Consider the following 23143-nt stretch of genomic DNA (forward strand, 5'->3'; position numbering starts at 1 on the left):
TAAAGGACTTCCTAGAGCTTCACTTGGTCTGGAGCAGGGTTTAGAAGTAGTTGGGAGACATTCTGGGGTGACCCTCTGGCCAGTGGGACGCCTGGGCTGCTGGGACCAGCTAACTCCCTCCTTTTCCCCAACCCCTACAGCAATCCATAGGCTGGATGCCAGCCCTGTCCAGCTTTGGCCTCCTGACCCAGACATCCCGGGGGCGAAGGCCAGGGGAGCACTTTGCTGAGCCCAGTCGCACCGCCCCCAGCCTGAGTCAGGGGCCGCCCGCCAAGAGTTCAAGGCCTCCCAATTCCGGATATGATGAAAAGGAGCAACAGAGGGAGAAGTGTTTCGGGACTGTAGGAGAGAGGAAGAGGAGTAAAAGGCCCCCTTGGAAGGGAACTGGCCCCAGCGAGCTGGCTGGAAAGAGGGCGGAGAGGGCAGTCAGAGGAGCTGCCGCTGGTGCCACTGCTGCGCGTCTGGGCAGAGCCAGAGGGAGGCGGGGAGCACGCACAGGGGCGGCCACCACCGCGCCATCAGGCCACCGGGGCGAGATGCCGCCTGTGCTGCGAGCGCCTCGCTAACTTCCCGGGCCGGAAGAGGAGGGGAAGCGGTTTGAGCGAGGTGGGGGGAATGCGGAGGTAGGTGGGGGTCTCCTGGGCAGGCCGGGGAAGGATCGAATCCCCTCCCTGTAACTTCTCCTAAATCTAACCCCCTTCCCCGTCCCCCTCGGCGCCCCTCCTTTCTGCCCTCCTCCGAGCTGGGGGGCTCCCCTGCGCCCAACTTGCTGGGTAACAGCCCTCCCTGATTTCAAATCAAAACTTACCGGGGTGGGGTTTAGGGGAGGGCCTCGGAGGGGGAGGGAATGTCCCCCAGGGGTGCTGAGCTCTTCTCCAAAAACACTTTTTAATTTTTCCACCAGAAGCAGGCAGTTCCCAGAACCCAACACCTAACTGCCCATCCACGGTCGCCCCGCGGGGCAGCGAGCAGGCGGCGGCGCGGGCTCAGCCGAGCGCCCATGTCCGGCGCGGGAGAAGCCCTCGCTGCTGGGCCCGCGGAGCCGGAGCCGGCCGAGGAGGGAGGCGGCTGGCGGGGCACCCCGGCCCAGGGTGAGTGCACGCTTGCCTGTGCAAGCTTTTTTGTTGTTGTCTTTTAGAATTTCTTCACGCATTTTCTAGTGGGGGCAGGAACCCACGGATTCCTGCATTGTCCTGGTGAACTTTTGCATAGTTCGAGTTACTCAAGCAAGTTCTCCAGGATTCCTGCCCTGGATCAACAACCGGATAAGAGGGCGGGATCCTCGGGTCCCTCCACTCCCCCCTTCCTTTGGCTGCGGAGAAACAGGATGACAGGATTGTTTCTTAAGCATATGCATTTGGGGCCTAAGGCCCAAATGTGTGTGTTCTGAAGTGTTCTGAAGTGCCTCTTCCCTCTCTCTCTTTAGTGCTTGTGTGTTCATCAGATGCAGGACGCTGCTGCTGCTTTCTGAACAAGCATGTGCTCAGTTTGAATTTCTGTTTCTTTCTTTCTTTTTTTTTTTTTGTCTTTCTGTTTCTTGTTGTGTACCTTGCAGCTACATTAATAGTCCAGGTTTCTGTGGCCACCGGTTTTTGTAATGGTTCATGCACTTACTTTCAACAACTTCTGTTTTGAAGCAAATATGCTTTGAAAGAAACCTTTCCAAGAGTGAGTTAGCTCGTTTGTGTTCTTCTAAAGTGTAAACATGTACAGCTTATAAAGAAAATACTCTTGTTCTGGGAAACTTCCATAGCAAGCTTATAAACAAGTCAGACAATACCTTTCTTATGAAGGTAACATATTTCAAGTTTTCATTGATGACAGAGCCATGACCTTGCTCTCCTGATAATTTTCCTCTAAGGCCATAGGGAAGTTCCTATTTTAAAGTCCTGACACTGATATAATCACTAAATATTTTTCCAGGTCTCAGAAACCTACTTTATACTCTTAATTTTAAGCATATCTCATAGCTTCTCTCCCCCCTCCCCGCCCCTTTAACAATGTAGAGAGCTTTTGAGATTTTTTTTTTTTTTTTAGGCAGGACAAAATGAAAAATAAATTGCATCTGAACCCACACTCTGAAACAAGTTTCAAAGCAGATAACTTCCATGACTAAATTAAATTGTGGCATTCAGGGCTGTTCAATTGCATTATGTTTTATCATTGCATTTTACTTTTAAACAGTGAGTCATTTTTTTTTTTAAACAGAGAATCAGAACTAGCATGATAAGCATGTTTTCCCAGAAACACCTCTTGTTCTGCACTTCACATTACCCACACCACCCTGTCCCTGTCATTAGGCATGCCTGCAGGAGTCCTGTGCACTCAGTGATGGGCTGTTTATGTCATACAAGAGCTCATCACTATTCTTAAACGGTGCTTATGTTAAAAGATTGACATCACACACACTGAAAAACAATTGATTTGGAAGTAGTTGAATTCTACGAAGTCCAACTTTAATACTATGAGTTTTTACACTCCGCTTAGAAGAGCTCACAGCCTTAGAGCACTCCTGTGATGCTAGGATGTAAGGTCCCACGTGACCTCACTTTAGGAAGCAGGGCCTCTAGAAAGGTCTGAAACACAGTGTGGGCTGCATACAGCACATCCATTATCAGTGTGGAGAGGGAAACACTTTATTTTTTTGATTATAATTCTCTGAAAATTGACTTACCTTAGCAATATTAGTTATATCTTGCTTTCTTATTAAATTTTGATTTAAAATATCCTTTGAATAGGCATCACTTTAATTGTAAATGTAATAAAAAGTTGAGTTTTTAAAGTCTCAGAATGTTTTTAAAATATTGTCTCAAATAGGCAGATTCTACAAGTTGATTTAAGAAAAAACTTCCCATGGTTAAGTTCATTTTATTAATAAAGGTAGTAGTGAAGAAACTTTGCTCATCTCCCCTGCTTCCTCTGTACTTGTAAGCTCTTCCTCAAGTTCTGTTACCCTTTTCCTTCTGCCTCTGGAATCTTTATCGTATTTTCAGAAAACTATATATGTTTGACACATTTCTGGTGGAATGTGACTGCTTAACTAAGTGAAACTTGATTTAAATATTTTATGTATTAAAATAATGTTGTGATGCTATCTATACTGTGAACCAAAGGCATCAAACCTTAAACTGGGAAATAATTTTAAAGAGTCTCCAGTCTGAACTCTCCATCAAATCTAGTGCACCTTGTAGATCCTTCAGGTGGTTAGTCAGAAACCTTCATATTTAGAAACCTTCAGGTGGTTAGCAGTCAGTGTTATGAAGGTTTTCCTTATTGAATACATAGCTGTCTCCTGAAAACTTTTACCCTTCTGCTGAGTTTCTGCAAGCAACATTCTGTTGCTTTGAAGGTATTAAAAAGTTATTTGTATGTATTTTGAAAACTGTCACAGAGCAAGGACATAAGCTCATAAGTGCTGGGCTGTAAGAGGGAACCAAAATAAGCGGTAGCAGGCAGGGAGCAGTGGGGACTGCAGGCCACACAGACCTCATGGGCAGCGGACAATGCTTCTCAGCTTCAGCTCAGTGTTGCCATTTGGGTTAATATCTTCCAATATTTCAAGAGAAACTGGAAATATGAATTTTTATGCATACTCTTTCCCTTCTTAAAAATTGGCAACTACCTAAGTACAATTTTTTTGTCAGGCCAAACAAAATGACCACACCCGCAGGTTGAAAATGACCTCTAAACAGCTAGTTTGCAGTCTCTATTATAGAAAATAGAAAGCAAATGTATGATTTAAAACTGCTTCCCTATATATGATTAACTTCTGAAAGATTGATTTGATTTGCCTTCTCATGCATTCCTATGTAAGTGATTTCTAGGTGAGGGTCAATTTGGGCCTCACTTATTAAGAGAAAATGGATCTTGTCTACATGTTTCTTCTACTTGTCATTTTCTTTACTTTTTTTTTTTTTTTTTGCATTAAGTATCTTAAATTATTGTATTATCAAATAGCACTAACAATGTAGGTATTTCCTTTCTGGAGTAATAGTTACTAAAATACATATAGTCAAAAGAACTTTTTGATGAAGTGCTTCCTTCACAGATTTGTTATGCATAATTAAAGGGATTTTTAGAAATAATTTAGTGCAACTAACTTACTGTTTAGATAGGACATCAGAAGAATTTAAGTGACTTGCACAAGGTCTCATACACAGTGAATAGAAATCAAGGTAGAGACACAAATTATGAAATATATTACATGTCATTGTGATAAATGTGGGTGCAGTAGAGAATCCATACCACTTTTCCATACAGATGGATGAATCAAAGATAATAGGCTTTGGATATTGTGAATCACTTGAGCCTGTTCCCATCCCTACATCTCCCTCCCACCCCCACCCCACTGCATTTGCCAAGACTTAGACTGTTGGACTGTGAGTGCTGGAACATACTTTAATGTGATAATGTGTGATTTAATGCACTCTTTTCTCTTGGGAGAGTCCTCTGAGACTATTAGGCTGACTTTTCATAGCAGGATGCAAAATGCCAGTGAAGTTAATTAAAAATAATTTAAAATAGAAGCTAGGGAGAAAATCTTCAAGTTTAAATTACATAAGAAGAGCTTTGACTTAGAAGCTTAGCTGAGTTGTCAGGAGTTTATAGTGGCTAATCAGATTTCCTCTATGGGAAGCTTGTTTATTTCATTTTATAGACTGTGTCCTTGTAATATTCATATTCTTCTACTCTTTTCATATTATTTTATCCTTTGATTAGGATGGTGTTTCTTAAAGTGTATTGTCTTGGGACAACTACTGTCTTTAATTCTCAACCCTCAACAGGGTATGCTTTTGCCCTCCAGGAGATATTTGGCAATGTCTGGAGACAAGTTTGGTGGTCATGAGTGGTGGCCCCGGCATCTACTGTTAGAGGCCAGGAGTAATGCTAAGCATCTTGCAATGCATGGGAAAGGACTGCTGCTCCCCACCCTCCTACAACCCCCAGCCATGAATTTTTAGGCCCGGCATTGTCAATAGTGTTGTCAATAGTGTTGAGATGGAGAAACTTTGTTATTCTAATCTGTCAGGGCCACTGGCATTCATGACTCCATCCTAGACTTTGAGTCAGACACTCTGGGTGTAAGACTCAAGAATCTGCATTTTCAGCCAATTCCAAGTATTCCTTAACTCTAATTGAGAATCACCGTTTGAGACTTTGATCTAGAAAATGATATGTTATATTGGCATTTAAAGGGTTTTTTTTTTACTAAAATTGATTTAAAAAAAACCTTAAAACTTTCTTTTTTCATGTTTCAAACTTATATTCTTGCATATATACTCTCTACTAGTGAATTCCAAAATTTGTAATGCATGCCTCAATTAATAAAAATTGGCCTGAGTATTCATCCAAAAGAATTTCTTTTCAAAATTGTATGTACTTAAATACAAATATAGTGTGAATATTTTGAAAGAAATAGGAAAATAAAAATTAAAGAGAATGGGATGAGAACAAGTAAATATTTTTAATATTTTCTTTGACCACCTCAGTACTCTTGTGCTACCTCTGTATCTTTCTTTGGATTTCTTGGCATTATGGAATAAAAAGAAGTCTGCATCTTGGACATGAATTGTGTTCATCTGTAAGTTGAAGTTTTAGAGTCTAGATTATACTTAGATTCAGAAAGATAAATTATACTTAATTTCATAATCTCAAAAGTTTGTTGGCATTAAATTTGATATATTTGCAATGGTATTGTATAGAGAACATAGTTTTACGATACCAACAACCAAATATAAATAACCAATAACAATATTATATTGAATAGAAACTCATTTAAAACACTTTTTTTTTTTTTTTTTTGGTGGGATCCTCGCCGGCCGCCGGCGAACGAACCAGTGCTGCAGAGGCTGCGGGCAGCCTTGCAGCCCAGCGCTCAATCCTGTGCCACCAAGGGAGGCCCTAAAACACTTTTTGAATATGGGTGCTCGAGAAAGAACAGGTTTGATCAGAAAACTAAGGAGATTTGGGGGTATTTTCAAGCACCTTAGAATTTATAGGCATAGTTCTTTTTTATGTCTAAAGGAACCAATGTTCATTTTATAAGTTTAATTATAGAAGTGCAAGTTACTGGGTAACATATTCATTTTCCCTTTGCTAAGAAAGAATCAAATAAGTAAGGGAAGAATGTAATTGGGGAAAAAATAAACTAAAGGGAAGGAAGAGAGGAAGAAAGTATAGTTAAGGAAGGTGTGTCTATAAATTTAAGAAAGGGAGAAGTTGAACTGTTAGAACACTATGAAAAAAGTTCTAAGGGAAAGCATTTATGAGCTGAGCTGATAGTAGGCATGCTAAAGAAGTAGATGATGGGGAAAATCTTGATCAGGCAGGTGTTATTGCTGACCTTGATGTAGGCCCTTAATGCGTATTCATGTAATAAATATTTGGGTAAATGTCCAGAACAAATGTGATTCAGGGCAGCAAATGGCAATGGAAAGGAACAGTTTTGGATTTAGGGTGAAGGATGAGAATAAGGGAAGCATTCATGTTTGTGTTTATAATTCAGGGCACTTTTTATAGAGGTGTAATTTTATTACTGATTTTAATATCTACCGTAGTTTTAATTTCTCTTCAAACTGGCTATTTTTCCTTACTCATTTGCTATATAAATATTCGGTCTTACACATATAGGTTGAACCCTGCTATATGATAGGTGTAGACAGAAATAGATGGGTGAGTGAAATCTGAGGCTTGCAGGATGGGGAAACACTGTTGCACATACCTTTAATACAAGGTAGATAGGTTGGTACTATAATAAAGGCATGGAGAAATTGGGATGGCAGAATGTGGGCAAGAAAGCCTCTCTAGCTAGAGCATTTGGACAAGCCTCAAGGAGATCTTTTGACTTAGCGTCGAACCAAGAACCATCATCACAGATGGGAGAAAGCAAGTCTTGGAGAAATGTCACAGAATATCGAGTAGTTTACTAAGACCTTTGGCTGGCTGGATGGAGAAGAAAATGAGGTAAAATTGGAAAGACAGGCTAAAGTTGTTTTGAGGAAGACCCTGATTTTCCTGTTGAGAATTTTTGATATCCTCTCTGTAAGCAGTGGTGAGCCATTGAAGGTTATTGAGGAGAAGAACATGATCAAATTCTTAATTTTAGGAAAATAAAGCTGGTGGCAATTCAAAGATTGATTTTGGAGGTAGGGACAAGCGTGAGGGCAGTGATTATCCAGAAGGCTATTACAGTCGCCTGACAAAAGGTTAGAGGTCCTAGCACAGCACCAATGGGAGTGGAATTGAGAAAATTGATTTCCAAAAAATAGCAAAAGTAGGATAGAGCTCTACCTAGTTCTGAGAGCCCGCTGAGGGCATTACTAATGTTTTTTAATTATTCATTTCTGAATTTCTTAAAACCGAGCACAGTATCCAAATTTTGTTCGATGCATATGGTTTGGGCAAAATGTTTAATGTAGGAAATACTGGAAAGGTAGAAATTTAAGGTGATCTGTACATTTGCTTTATCGGTTTCCTGAATGGACACATAAGAGGAGCAGTTGAGTCTTCTTTTGATCATGTTGGCTCCAGGGACATTATCTCCACCCAATTGCGAGTAGGCAGCAGAAAAAATGAATTTGTGACTCAGGGAATGGTGTCAGGCTTAGACTAGAAATTCATAGGAGGTAGCTGATGGATGAACATGAGAGGCAGAGGGAGGAGTGAGTTCTAGATTTGGGGGCTTGGCTATACCTTAGGGAGGAGAAGAAAGAAATGCAAAAAATAAGTTCATGCCCACCGGTGGAAGACATGCTGGGTGTTTGGATATGATGGAAAATGAGAAGAGTTGGAGTTTCTTGAGGGACATGAAAGTGTGTGGAAAAGTTTATTTGGAGTGAAGGATTTAAACACACTCACCATGTATTAATGGGGAGCGAGGCAGGGGATAGAAAGATTGAAGATGGGTGGGGTGGTGGTGCAGTGTGTGTTGGTAACTGACGGAGTGAAATTGTGGGAAGGAATGGGATGAGGAGCCCAGTCTTAGGAAAATTGGGAATGTTTGCCTTTGACATGGGTATGGGAAAAAAGGATGAGTGAGAATCTAGGAAAAAACCTTATATGAAAAGCAATTATTGGAGGCCTACATCTTAGCAAAATAGATGGTAATATTTGCTGGGAACAAGGCTGGAGTTCAGGATGAGTCAAGTAATTTGAGATGTGTGGAAAAGATTTGGAAAAGTGGAGAATTGAAGAAGGAGTCAATCTGGGGCAAACAAAAGGATGGACTAAGGGCTTAACTAAGAATGAGTGGCATGAAATTTTAGTGGACACAGTCAGCATGGTTGATTGCCTTTCTTGGCATCCTCTGTCGGTCTGTGCTGGAACATGGGAATAGAAGCCAATAGAATAGATTTTGGGGATTAGCATAAGGTTGGGAGTTGGCAGAATGGAAGCAGTGGGGGTTAAAAGGGCGCAGTGTTTGTACTAACTTATCTAGTGTTCCAGACTGGATAGGGAGCCAGAGAGACCAGAAGCGCACTTGGCAGGCGAAGATTTCTGGCTTGCAAGAATCGTGCTTGTTGGCCCTATTTGGTCAATTCACATACAAAGATTTAATATATATGATTGAGTGACCTTTACAGGGCTACTGGGAAAACTGTGGAATTTTGGGGTGTGTAAAGGGACTTTCCTGTTTCTTTGAAACTTATTTCCTGGATCCTGTTGAGGTGATTTCATGGAAAGGGGTAATAACAGTGTGCAATTATTGTACTAGTATTGTATTTTAATAATAAAAGATTTGGGGAAAATAAGGAAACATAAATTGACACAATCTAAAGTCAAGCTATTTTCAAGTGGAAAATTACAACAACAAAGAAGGAAACAATTCAACCAAATCGTCTTTCTGAGATAATGCAATTTACTACGTAAGGGCAGGGCATGTGTTTTTTATGTTTATAAATCTAAGACTTTATTCAATTTTTATTAAGGGAGGACTGCTTCTGCACTGGCTAGATTGTAGATGTTTGGAAAGTTTAACCTTGATAATTCACCGGAATAGATTAAAAATGCTATAGTCCTGTCTGCTGTCTTAATCAATCTTGTGCTTATTTCTGTATCACTGTTTCGGGTGCTTTTCTCTTTCCCTTTTTGCCTTTGTGTATCAGTCTCTTTCCTTCTCTGTTGCCATTAACACTTTACCGAAGTTACATACACTTTTCATCTTATGCTTATATTACCATACATTTCCTGAAGAAGGAAAGTTTTTAACTTTGTTTTAGAAATTTAGTTTCATTTTATAGATTCCAATTCTAATCACTTACAGTTCACTAAGTAGGAAGTATGAAAAGAGTTATTTTAACATGAATTTTGTTTGTGGTTTCTACTTACAGTCCACTTCTGTTTTCAGAATCCAACCCCCATGATCTGAAGTAAGATGATTCATGTGCATGTGCTTTTATGCCTGATTTTTCAGTAGTTTCAGGAATAAACTCTGAAATTAATTTTCATGCTAGGTCATGTATTTCATTATTGAGGCACCTTGTCAACAAAATACTTTCTGTGTGCCTATGAAACACAAAGTCCTGTGAAGATTAAACATGCAATACTTAGTTTTGCTCACAAGGAATTTGTAAATGAGATGAGCAAGAAGATGAGATAGAATGTTGTGACGAATTAAATTACAATCTCATGTCAAAATATCAACTCAAGATTCTAACTATTCTATCATGAACCATGTGATAGATTGGTGGACGTCCATTTGCCAGCTGACTATTATAGTTCTGAAGTATAGTTCTGGAGCTTACAAATTTAGAGGTTGAGAAAGAAACTCAGGAAGGCAAAAAGGAGTCGGTTTTGTCTGGGTTGGGCTGCTAATGATGCCAGCTGAAGAGTACACAGTCTGTAGTCTTTTTGCTTGAGATCATCCAGAGTTGAGCACTAAAAATAAGCAACTTGTGGTTGAGCAGGTGACAGTTTTCTGAAGGCAGGTGGCAGAGTGCAAAGGAACCGTCTTTCTCTTTTACACTTTCTCTGCTCCAAGCTATGGTCCTAGTACTCTTTTTCATGGTGGATGGATCCTTGACATTTTGGATCTGTTAGGCTTGTAGAACTACTCTGCTCCTATTGCTTCCATCACCTAAGCAAACATACAGGATCCTTAGAAGATTTTTTTAAGGGGGTTTAGTGTTTACTTCTCATTGAAAGACGAAATGAAAGTATGGAGCATGAGGAAGTGTAGGAATTTACCACATTAAAATATGTAGGTTGTTTTTCATCATTATATGTAACAAATCTAATTTTATTTGAACTAAGGGCTAACATTCAATCTTTGTGTTAGCAAAGTGTTTCTGATTGGAGGAGAAAGGATTAGAGGTACTGGTAGTGGGTGTGGAAGAGTGTAGAGTTGAAACAAACTGGGAAGTTTTAACTAGCTGGATCTGGTAACTGATTATCTTGGGGCAAGGGAAGTAAAGGGAAATAGAGAATTGAAAGATGGTTCTGAGTCATCAATGATGAATACCAGTGACCAGATACAGACCATAGTTGGAGAAATAGGAAAGGACAGAAGAAAAACGGTGACAAATTTTTGGCAATGTTGAGTTTGAGTTGCTAAAAATAAGTCCATGTAAAATGGAATTGTCAAATCTCTAGGTCAGGACAGGGATCAGGAATAGGATAATGGACCTATAGTTGTCCTCCTGGCAGTGACTAAAAGTGTTGTAGTTAATGAGAAGCAGATTGGAGCCAGAATGGGTTGGTGATCTCAAAGGAGACCAAGGAAGGCAGTGTCCCAGAGAGGTGCTCCAGGAGGCAAGAGACTGGGTTAGAAAGTTATGTAGTAGGTTCTTGATTTTGACCTTTAGTGGATTTCCCAGAACAAACACATTTCCTGACTTCTAATCCATATTCATTATTCCAAAGTCCAAGAAATCAATTTTAATGCATTTCTAATTCTCTGACATTATTTTATTTATAGCTTTACCACTATTTTGAAATGCTCTTCTCTGTCCTCTCTCACTTGCTTACTTCAAGATCAACCCAAGTCATAGCTTTGAAATATCTTTCAGATGAAGCAACCACCTTTCGTTCACTTTTGATTTCCATTAACTTTCCTTCTGTAATAGTGCCCATTAAGCATTCTTCCCTTAAGCAGAGAGCTTGGGAAAGAAAGTTTATTAATAAAATCACTCAGATTAACTGAGGCAACAGAAAAGTTTTGAAAATTCTGGCACTTAAGCAGTAACCGTGCTAGTCACAACTAAAGATGGTTATGTATCATCATTTTTAAACAGGGGAAGATGGTAGAGACCTTGATTCCTTTTTATAAAAGGGTTAAGCAGCTGTTAAGGGAACTGTTCTCGTTAGGGAGTCTTTGGATTTCAGCAATCAGTAAGACACATTCTTTCATGATAGCTTTCTAGACAAGACTGAGAAGACTTATGCCTATAAAAGTGAATAGAATATGAAGGCTCTGGAGATCATTGAATGAGTTGAAAGTGTTTAGCACCAAGAAGATAGCAAACATGAGACATTTTCTAATATAGGACTATCACTTGGAAGGAAGTTTAGACTTTGCTTGATTGCAGTGAGCAGAATATGAATCAGTGGAAATTATAAGAAAGACATTATAGCTCGCTGTGAGGAAAGTCTTTGAATTTTATTTTATTATTTTTTTAAAGATTTATTTATTTATATAAGAACCAGGATACAGGCCAGATATGCGGGAGGGTGAGAAGATTCACCAGAGACAGAGTGGGGAACAGAACAGGCAGACTGACGAAATATACTGCTGAGGGAAGCAGTGGGTACGACAGGAGAGGTCTGCCGTGCCATGTGGGACCCTTGCCAGCTGGCCGGGATCGAACCAATGCTGCAGAGGCTGCGGACAGCTTCACAGCGCTGTGCTCAACCTCCTGCACCACCAGGGGAGGCCCTGAATTTTAAATCAGTACCAAACTGAAGCAAACTATCTCCTGAGACAATTTCCTGTCATTGGGAGTATGCCTGCCTACTCTCCTTGGCCTATTCCTGGGGATGTAGGAATTTGAATGTCTTCATCTGAATTCATATTATCAGGTTCAGCTAAGAGTCTTGTAAGAACCTGTGTAACTCCCAAATTCATGAACCTATGAGTGTTTGGCTTTAGTATGAGTGTGCTTGCAAGTTGAAAGAACACAACTGAATTTATATTTGAGAAGTCTGAGTTGACAATGCCTCAGGGTCAGTCATCCTGATAATGTATTTTCAAGATAAGGAACTGTAGATCTGAATGTCCAAGGTGCAAGAGATTAAGAAGAGTATGATGAGATTACAAGTCCCCTCTCTCATATCAGCTTGTTATCTTCTACTCCCCTGACCCCACCCGAGCCCCAACTTTTTTTAAATGGAAAGTGCCATATTCTCCTTTCCCTATTGATATTTGAACTGTTGCTGCATTTGGTATTTATCTGTTTACATATTCATATTAATTGCTTATTCATGTAATTTTGTAATTGTTTTCCACTTTGCTGTGTGTATGAGTCTGTACTCACTGTCAAACTGTAAACTGGCTGTAATTATCTAAACACACCATAAGCCTCTAAATGCATAAGAAGCTCATTGAAGGAATGCATTTTAGATTTTGTCTACATGTCTTCCTTTCCCCCCCCAAATATTGATAACAATAACCTGAGTAAACTTAATTCTTAAGTTTACTTAAGAATTCAGTCCATTCAGCAAACATTTATCTGTGATTGATTATAAAATAACTTCCTTTTTTAAACAAAACTAAAAATTATATGCATATACTCATTTCTGTGTTACAAACCCTTTGGTGGGCCTCCCCTGGGGCACACCGGTTGAGCACTGGGCTGTGAAGCTGTGCAGCGCTGGTTCGATCCCAGGCTGTAGGTGAGTGCCCCACATGGCGCTCAGATCTCTCCATGCCCACTGCTCCCTTCAGCATTGTACTTTGTCAGTCTGCCTGCTCTGCTCTCTGCTCTGGCTCTGGTGAATTCTCTCACCCTCCTGCGCTTCTGACTGTACCCAGTGCTTGTATAAATAAAAAAATAAATCTTTAAAAAAAAAAAAAAAAACAAAAACAAGCCCTTTGGTTATCCTGATATTGTTTTGTATGATGAGATTTTAATTAACTTAAGAATATTAGGCAAAGCAGGTAGGTTTTGCAATATTTTTAAAGGTTATTAGACTAGAGTGTTTTTGTTTTGTTTTTTTTTTGGATCAGTGAAGAAGTAAAATTTCTGAGCCTCAGGTCTTCCAGAAAGCTGCCTTATCGTTGGTTTTTTAAAGGTTACATTTGGGAAGTATTTGTAGATTTTTGTAGATTTCCACATTGTTCTGAGCCTTTGGGAAGTACAGATCCAGATTTTTATACTTTTCCCAGAGATTTTAGTGTCAGATTACTTGAGAATATACAAATAGATCATCTAAAAAGAATGCTGGTATTTGAATGAAAGGAGGAATAAAAATGAAATTATTTAAAGTGATTTTGATTATGGATAAAGGAGGTGGGAATATAGATTATGTATAATTGCAGTAAGAATGTAATGTATGTAATGTAGAATGTAAGTGATCTGTCATAGATTATCCTCAAAACTTAGTTGAAGTGAATAAGAACTAACGAAAATCCCCAGGTTTAAGCACAAAGAAACATTTTTAGTCACTTGTATTCCATTTTATTAAAAATAAGTATATTTTACACTGATTAAGTTTTATCAGGCTTAAAAAATTTGCCAATGATCTTTTATATTAGTCTTTCATGAAGTAAGCAAATATAGTATGGGTGACAAGTAGAAAGTGTGCTTGATTGGTTTATTCATTTATAAGTACTCCTGCCTAATTCAGCTGGATATTTGAGATTGTTTCTAAAGTACATTTTAAGAATGATTAAAACAAAATAATGGAAAATACAGCAAACTAAAAGATCTAAACCTGGGGGAATTTTATTCTACAGATGCAGACTGTAGAGTCAGATCCATTTATTTAATTTAAACCATAAATTTGAGTCAAAAAGAAAACATTTTCTTTCATATGATTTTTATTGTTCATAAGGGAAAAAATAACATACATCTTCTCAGGAAGTAATCATAGTCTTTATATTTGGTCTGGAAACAGTTTCTTGCATAGTTTTCACATAGGGATTACTGAATAGATACTGTGTCAGTAGCCTACCTCTAACTTTACCTCAGGTTTTTTAAAAAAGTGGATATTCTAATAGCACTTAATGTAATAATAATCACAAGTGTGATTGGACTCAGGCTTCCAATTGCAGATCCTGTCCTCTTAAAAATATATCTTTCCCATTCTCATCAGTGGAAATATAGTTCAGGAAAGTATTTCTGTCCCAGAGAGACTACAGAGCATTCTAATCATCCATCAGGAAGGAGTCAATTCTTTTAATTTTTTTTTAAAGATTTATTTATTTATTTATTTATACCAGCACTGGGTACAGTCAGAAGCACGGGAGGGTGAGAGAATTCACCAGAGCCAGAGCGAGGAACAGAACAGGCAGACTGACAAAATGCACTGCTGAGGGGAGCAGCGGGCGCTGCCGGAGAGGTCTGTCACGCCATGTGGGACCCTTGCTGGCGGCCGGGGATCCAACCGGTGCTTCAGAGGCTGCGGGGCAGTTTCCGCAGCCCAGAGCTCAACCGCTGCGCCACTGGGAAAGGCCCAGGGAGGAGTCAATTTTAGATGACAAATCTTGTTCCTATTTCTTGGAAAAACATGGTACTTACAGAGTTTTGTAGGTTTAAAAAGTTCATTACTAATGTTGACAAGCTCATCTCATCCTTATATTATTAGATTCTTCTGTTATTGTTATTTGCTGAATCATTTACCTTTTGAGATAATAGATTTGCTTGACTACTAGTTGATAGCATAGTCCTCTTCAATAGTTTGAACTGTTGCAGAAAAGTCTGAGTTACCTGACAGCAGATTTATGTTCAGAATACAGAATAGCTTACGAATGAACCCAACTGACCAAAGAGAGAATGTGTTCCCTTGTGAGGTACTGTTCCTTGGGAATTTGGGGGGAAGGTTGAATATTGCACTGGGGTTTTCTATACTGGGTTGGATATGAAGTTTAGCTAATCTGCAAGATCCTGTTTTAGCATCTCTGTTTTAGCATCCTATTTCAAATGGAGACTCACTGTATTCTCATCAGTAAAACTGAGTTAACGTTTTTTTTATATCACAGATGGTTCTGAAGATCAGATAAATATTATATATTAATGTCCTTTGAAAATAGCTATTACTATAATTTCAAATGTTCATTAATTTATTCTTTCAACCAAAGGAAGTCTTTCATCTTTTAAATTTTACTTATTTAATAACTGCATTCTAGTTGGGTGGCTGGTAAATGGCATATATAATATTTTACATGTATTATTTTCCAATTTACTTATTTTTAATGATCTGAAATTTTTCTCCCAATAACTTACTCAGTTATATTTTTTTCCCCAGTATTCTGAGATAAGTGAAACTCTCAAAGTTGCAAATTTGGGTAATGTCCAGCTAGGTAAAATATTGTAGAATTTTTAGTTAAATGGAAATTCTATTTACCTGACTCTCATTTTCCTTCAGTAGGAATATTCAAGGTTAAAGAGAAATTGTTTCTCATCATGCATGCTCTTCTTTAGGGGAAAAAAAATTAAAAATGAAGCGTAAGATTCACTGATGAGTAGGACATAATGTTTCTAAATTGATGGTATAGAACACTCTTTCCCCCTTTGATTCTTTTGTTTCATTCATGAGACAAAAGAATAGTTAATTCTTAGCTAATTCTTCCTTTGAGAATGAACTAACATCCAGTGCCTTCCAAGGCTTATCTATGATTTCCTCTATCCTATACCCCTCTCAGTGATATGTAAACTTTTGTCTATTGTATAGCCCTGGTGCAGAGTCAGGTTTCTATAACTTCAGAGCCAAAAAAGTCCTTTGCAGCCATCCAGCTCAGTGTTATTGCCTGTGAGGGTGCTTAACCCCTCGAGCCACCACGGAGGCCCCAAAAATCTTCCCATTTTAAAGGGATCAGTAAGTAAAGATACTAGAGAAATTTCTAAAACTAGGTGTGTGCACACATCCCAACATTATGTGAGCCAAAATTAGTACAGAAATGCAATATATGGAATTCAGAAGGGTGGGTGGTTTTTTTTTTTTTTTTCCCCTTTTCATAGCGGGCTCAACTTTCACTGCCAGGCAGATAAAGAGTGCACACTAGTGGAAACAGACCAGGGGTTAGCTCCGAAGTTCTGCCTAGAACTATCTAATGCCATCCCCTGAAGTAGAGGATAAGAAGGGAACGTCCTTCCTAGTTCCCACCATATGGAAGCTGCTATATTCTGTTTTATCATCACCAATATGTGGGATACATCTGGATTAAATGTTAGCAAAAAATGATACATGACATTCCAGCTAAAGAGGGCACTTAAATGGGAATAAAGTGTATCAAGCAGTGCACTCCACCTTAGCTGTGAGTTCTTGCTTCCACGTCGATGGGCTCCCCTTGTTTTCAGTTCTTTCAACTAACTGATGTTGCCAACACATTTCTTAGACCTGGTCTCATCTTTTATGTTCTTGCATTCCTGCTTGGGGGGAGGGGAGACAGACACACGAGGGGGGGGGGAGACGGGACGGGGGTGGGTAAGAAACAGGAGGAGTGAACATTATTGAATTACGGCACTAGGGGGAGCAGTGGGCAGGAGAGGCCCATCTGCACCTTGTGTGGGTTGGCTCCCTGGGCCGGGTACCGAACTCAGGCCGTAGCAGCAGCGGTAGCATTGAAGCACTGAGCCTTAACCCGCTAGGCCACTGGGGAGGCCCTTCTCATCACCTGGCTTTAGGGCTACTAGTACTTCTCTGGAGGGAGCGCGTCTGCTTCGGCAATGGTGAGGTGATGTAAACGCCTCATAAACTCGGCGTCTGCAGGTGTAGCTCATGTCCCTGAGAGGGCCGTGAGGGGTAAACAACGCGGTCTGGCATCTGCTCATTGGGAGCCTGCACTCAAGTGGGCCTCGAGTTTACAGCCCTGGTGGCCCTAGCCGCTGCCAGCAGGTGCTAATACGCACCGGGGCTCCCGTCTGAGGGCGCCGACTCGCCTGCACAGCCAGGAACGCCCGTCCAGTCTTCCTTCTGTGGCAGGGCCTGGAGACGAGCGTGGACACGATTTAAAAATACAATGTGATATTTCTCTTTTTTCCCAAAGACACTTTTTGGTCAGCACTGGGTCCAGAATTATGACCCAGTCTAGTTCTCATTACCTTCTGTTTTGCGGTCACGCCATTGTTTTGTGTGTATGTTGGTCTCCCCATCTAGAGGATTTGTTGTCAGGCCCTGAGTTTTCTTCCTTAGCCGATTCTTCTGCACTTCTGTGTTCAGAGTCAGCATACCAAATTGCTCGGGAGCTAGCCTTTTGGAAGTGAATGCGGTTGGCCCATGAACATCCTTTGGTCTAGTACTATTTGTTAAAGTGTCTTCAATTTTTATTTTAACATCTGTTAATAAAACATATTTGTTATATATTCAACTGTGAGTGGGGTCGTTTAGCATTATATCTAATTCAGCTTCTGTAGTCTACTTATTCTGACATGGAGACAGAATTAAACATCTCTATGTGAGCAAGTGATTAGATAAAATTGTATTTCCTGATTACTTGGTATTCTGTGATAAGGTGATGAGAGGCAAGAATTGCAGCTCAATATCTGATAGGCTTTTCTAAGGTTTCTCTAGATTGTGCAGTGCAGAGGAACAGGGCACCTGAGACCTGACCATCTACAATACTGACATCCCCCCTTCTCCTCACACCACCTAGATTCGGATCCCTGAGGTTGGGATCTTGCATCTTTACGTTTAATGAGCTCTGCAGTAAAGAACTATTGACTTAGAAGAGCAACATCACTATGATGATGGAGGCCCTTTTTAAAGAGAGAAATGCTGAGTTGGGGGAGAGTGCTTATTGGATGTATATAGAGATCTTGTAGGAAGGTACAACTTGATTTCGGGCACCGTCGATATCAGTTTATTGCCTATGGCATATATCTTTTAGGCCTACATAGTCATTGAATGGCAACTATAAATCTCCATAAACCTAGCAAATGGAGTTGATTAAACCAGGACTGTGGCCTCTACTTTTGCAATGTAAAAGTGACACAGCAAATGCACAGTGATAACAGAAATCTGCTATTGAAGACTACTGTTTTGTCATTTTTTTTTAAGATTTATTTTTATTTATAAGAACTGGGGTTAGGCTGGGGGTGGTGGTGAGAGGATTCACCAGAGAATGAGTGGGGAGCAAAACAGGTGGATCTACTCAAATGCACTGCTGAGGAGAGCAGCAGGCAAGACAGGAGAGGTCTTCTGTGCCATGTGGGTTAGCTCCCTGGCTGGGGATCGAACTCATGCTGCAGAGGCTGGTAATAGCTTAATAGTGCTAAGACTTTAACCCTTGTGCCATCAGGGAGGCCCTGTTTTGTCATCTTAATGAGTAGTAGCTGACCTAACTGAAATGTTGCAATGAGGTTGGTTCTGTGGCTGGACATCCTGGTGCCCAAGCTACAATTGTCTGCCAATTAAATCTCTCTCTGCCTCAGTGCATTCAGTGTTATAAATGTAACTGTTGACCATTTTTGAAGTGGCCGTGTAGGTATGTCATTAAATATGAAAGGGGTTTTAATAAAATTATATACATACATTGGAAAGTCAGAGAACCGTCAAGTGGTTTATTTTACAGAAGTGGGGACTTGGCAAACCATGATTTAAATTTTATGCTTTGAATCATTTTGAGCCTTGCTTTGGGTTAGGTGCTACGAATCCAAGCAGAAATGCTGAGACTAGCTTCTGAGCCAAGACATTTAGTTTTCAAGGGAGACAAAGTTGGATAGACTGAAGACAGTGATTTACTAGTAATACATTTTGTTTATTACATTTTGAAAATAATGAGATAATGAATGACTGTTTTTCTTTTAATTTTTAACCTGAGAAGGACTTTGATTATCATCTAATTCCAGATTCTCACTGAGAAGTAACAAACAAAAAACATGTGGGAAACTGTCCCTTAAATATTTCTAATGGGAAAAACTTTATTTTCCTCCTAGTAGTGGATCTCTACTAAATCAGTGTGTATATGGACCACATGACATTTTCATTTATTGAATGGAAAGTTGAGAGGGTCTTTGTTTAGCACTCGAAATATTGGACATGATTCAAATGTGAGTCAAGTGTGTCTAGAGGCTTTATTCATACCTATTTTCTTTTAGTCAGCAATGCTTCATAATGCCCTGGTTTCATGAATTAATTTTAATGGAATTAAACTTGAACAGCTCAAAATTATATAATTAATTTAATTCAGCTTCAATTAAAGTTACTAATTGAATCAAGCCTACTAGCATGACACCTGGCGGCAGGCAGCTACATAACAGTGGCAGCAAGTATGTTGCACTCTGCTAATGAGAGTTCATGTGTGCTGGGGAGTTTGTGTAACAACCTTTTCTGTTGATGATCTCAGGCAGGCCTGGAGTTCACTGTAGCAGTGGAAAGATTTCTGGAGTTGTTTAAAAAGGAAAGATTTTAATTGAAACAAACACATCTCAGGAAGATTATGCTTGCTCTGTGACAATGCTCAATAAAAGTTATATAAATCTACAACATATTGGTTTAGCAGACTTCTAATCTCTATTTTACTGCTAACTATACTTTTGCTTTCTAAAAATAGTTACTATTGAAGGTCCTATTTTTTTTTTTTTTTGAGCTCTTAGCCTTTGGACTTAGTCCTAAGTTGGTGTCCATTTATTTTCATGTGTTGAAATGTGTTTCATGGCAGAATTTTTCAATTGTGAACTCCCTATGGTACATGAGAAATTTTTGCATGTGCACAAGTTTTTCCCTTCCACTGGAAATGTTAACATAGTTGACTAACAACTTCTGTTTTAATCTCTTTCCTTTCCTTGCTTCCATGGCTTGATCTCATCCAAATTCTTTTCCCTCTCTAAGTCCTTTCTAATTGTACAGACTCCTCTTGGTGCTTTTAATGTGCTCTTTTGGTGACTTATTATTTGAACAGTTTTAGCCATCAAGTTTAGGAAAATCAGTGCTTCTAGCTATGATTTTATTTGTGACTTGCAAATTCAGGTGTCCAATGCTAAATTCATCCATTAAACTATAAATTCCCTGAAGACTTGGGTTGTATCTCATAATTCACTGTATTGCATTATGTAGCATAATTCTTAAAAATCTTCTATGTGCAAATATATATTTTATATTAATAAATTATTGCCCTTGACTCCAAAATTTCCCAGTCAAATCTAAACTAAGAGAAGTCAGTCTCTTTAATCCTACCTTTCCTCCTTACCTGTGCAAACCTTTTGTTATTTTCTCACATTTACTTCCTTTCCTGTGTTGTTTTCCAGCTGATTAAACTTTCAGCAGCAATTTCTACCTGAACAATGCTAATTTTCCCTTTCTCTTTTTCTTCCTTTTAGATACAGCCATACTTTAGTATCACCTATGTGCCCCTTCCCCAAATTGAAATAGAATCTTTGGTGGTGCGGCCCAGAAATCTGTCTCTTAAAAAGCCCCACAGTGAGTTAAAGTGCAGTCAGGATGGGGAACCACTGTTGTGCACAGATTTCTTAATCTTCCTAATGCATAGCTCTGCCTAGGGAATTCATAAACTTCCATGGCTGTTTTGACTTGTCTTGCTTTTAACTTCTCACCTTGGCATCCAAATATCCATACTGTGTCCCTAATCAAACCTTTAAATACTTATCTTCTGTTGTCTGCCTTAATGTACTTTACAGTCCAGAGAATTGGGATTTTGCTCAGGCGTCTGCGCTTCTTCCCCTGGGAACAACCTTTCTCCCATGTCTACTTTTAGAGTTCCTGCTAATCTTTTAAATACCACCAAACTGTGCCTTTTCTACAGTGCCTTGCCTCATCTCTGAATCCCGATGAGTTTCTTTTTTCTTTTTTTGAACCACTGCAGTGCTCTGGACTTCTTACAACACACATTTTTACCTTGTATAGTTTGCTTTTTGTTTGAGTTATGTTCCCAGAAAGACATATTTTTCCTGATGTCTTGGCTTCCCCCCTGAGAACCCATAAACTCACATATAAATCTCTTACCCTAAACACCCTCCCTTCATAGCATAATTCTTGACTGTTTGCCCAAGTTTCTATAGAGTACTCTGTACTGACTTTCTATACTCAGTGTCTTCTCCGTCAACTGCAGCCTCGCTTTATCTTCCCCACACGTTGGGGTCTTTTCTCTCTCATGCTCCCCTGCCACCCCATCCTCTTCAAGTGTGTACTTTTCATCCTTGAGGTGCCGTTCCACATCTCTATTATGGCAGATCATTTCCTGTATTAAGATGATTTGTTTACAACAATTTTAGCAGATTATTTTTACTGTAAGGATGTTTCTTTAATGCTAGGCACATAATAAATATCATTTGAGTCCATCAGGTATATAACAGCCAATAGGAGGGACTGATTTCTTTAACTTGCAGCAGATAAAAAAATATTCATAAAAATTATAAAATGAAAAAATATGTAACATTTAATAATAAATATCTTATTTTTATTATTTAGAGAAATGTGATAAAGAAGATGCGGAGAGAGAGATAACTCAAACTGCCAGTAACTGCTTCACACGTGGGGAGATGCAAGACCAGTCCATTTGGGGAAATTGTTCAGATGATGAACTCATCAGAAGTAAGTGTTTTTAGAGAAAACCGAAGTGCTTTGGGGAATGACCATGAGAATGTGCTCAGTTAATTGCCCCATATCTGCCCGAAATCCATAAATCAACAAAGTTTAACTAAAAGTATTTTCATATTTTAAATACTAGAACTAAAACAAGGGTGTAAATAATACTGTCATTTTTCATCCTTTCTTTAATAAGGAAGAATTGACCTGTAAATGTTGAACCCAATTCTCAAAGAGGTTTAATTAAAATTTAATTACTTTTTGATCAGTGACCAAGAAGAAGTCTGACAACTCTAGGTATCATGGACTGTGAACCTTAAAAGACAATCAGTAGTACATTTGCTATTGTGGTGCCTGTTCTTCTAGCCAAAGAATTCCAAACTTTTTTTACAATTAACATTTTGAGCACTATTTGTTTTCTTTTGATCATTTTCCTCTTCCTGAAATTACTCTGTAGAATATATACCAAAGCTTTGGTGCACTTTTATTTTACTTTGGTAATGCTCTGAAATACCAGTGGCATCTGGGTGTTATTTAGAATGCCAATTCGACATCTAGTTCTGCTCTTGACCTTGAGCTTCCTTTCTGATCCCCAAGTTCCCCCAGTGTGTTCAGGAGGAATTTGCCATAAAGTGAAATTTCTCTGTCATTAATATGCAAGTGAAAAGATCACTGTTATACCATCCCAGAGACAACCTAGGCATCAACTTTTTGAAAATCTTATGGTATCCCCATTACTGTGTCTTATTCTCAGATTTTCAGAGAGGACAGAGAATTGTTTTCTGAGAATCAAGTATTGTTTTATTATTATTTCATTGAACTTAATCTTTAGCTCAGACGACTTCACAATACAGACCTTTCTTGTGCTACTTATCACACTTAGTTTGGAACTTGGAACATTTCCTTTCCTCTCTAGAATGCCCAGTGTCAGTACCTAGCTGAAAACCAGGTATATTAGGGCAGGGGAAGGGGAGGGGGAAGAAGAAATAAAACAACTTAGTAGAAAACAAACAATAACAAAAATAATTTCAGCTTTTCAAACTAGTAAAAGTCAGTGCATTGTAGTTTAATTTTGGAACCACTTTGCATTTATCCACTTTTGTCTTAGAAAAGTGAATAGGTCAAAATCAACAAACACAACTATGAACCAGAGACACACTATGGGGGAGTTGGGGAAAGGAGGGGTTGGGGTCAAAATAAGGGGGTTGCAATTGTATAGGGAATATAAAAATAACATTAAAAAAATAAAATATAAAAAAAAGAAAAGTGAATAGGAAGGAAATGAAACTCAGAAATCAGTGAGGAGCAAGATTTATATAGCTTCTCCCAGAGAATCAAATAAACTTTATTTCAAGTAAACATTTATTCCCCAAACATTTATTGGTTGTCTTTTATCTAAATATTGATTCTCTGTTGTGAAACTTAGGGTTTTGTTAGTTACTGGCGTATTTTATTTGTGATTTGTTAACAACTGGGGTTAGTGAGAACGAGGTGAGGTCTTAGA

At 39.1% G+C, this 23143-nt stretch overlaps 1 protein-coding gene across 2 annotated transcripts in view; it reads left to right on the forward strand.

The window, feature by feature from the left end:
* The first annotated feature begins 225 nt into the window (after nt 1–225).
* Nucleotides 226–23143, forward strand: part of MDFIC (MyoD family inhibitor domain containing) — an 83717-nt gene continuing 60799 nt past the window's right edge. The window contains exons 1-3 of one of the 2 annotated variants that reach the window (XM_037511946.2): nt 226–623; nt 905–1091; nt 21523–21645. In XM_037511946.2, coding sequence (XP_037367843.1) covers nt 1001–1091; nt 21523–21645 — 214 coding nt within the window. In that variant the 5' untranslated portion in view covers nt 226–623; nt 905–1000. Of the gene's footprint in view, nt 624–660; nt 774–904; nt 1092–21522; nt 21646–23143 lie in introns of those variants that run through there. The other variant, XM_037511965.1, reaches the window with a different exon arrangement.

This window comes from Talpa occidentalis, unplaced genomic scaffold, assembly GCF_014898055.3.
Source record: "Talpa occidentalis isolate TD23 unplaced genomic scaffold, MPIMG_talOcc4v2.1, whole genome shotgun sequence".
Taxonomy (NCBI): domain Eukaryota; kingdom Metazoa; phylum Chordata; class Mammalia; order Eulipotyphla; family Talpidae; genus Talpa; species Talpa occidentalis.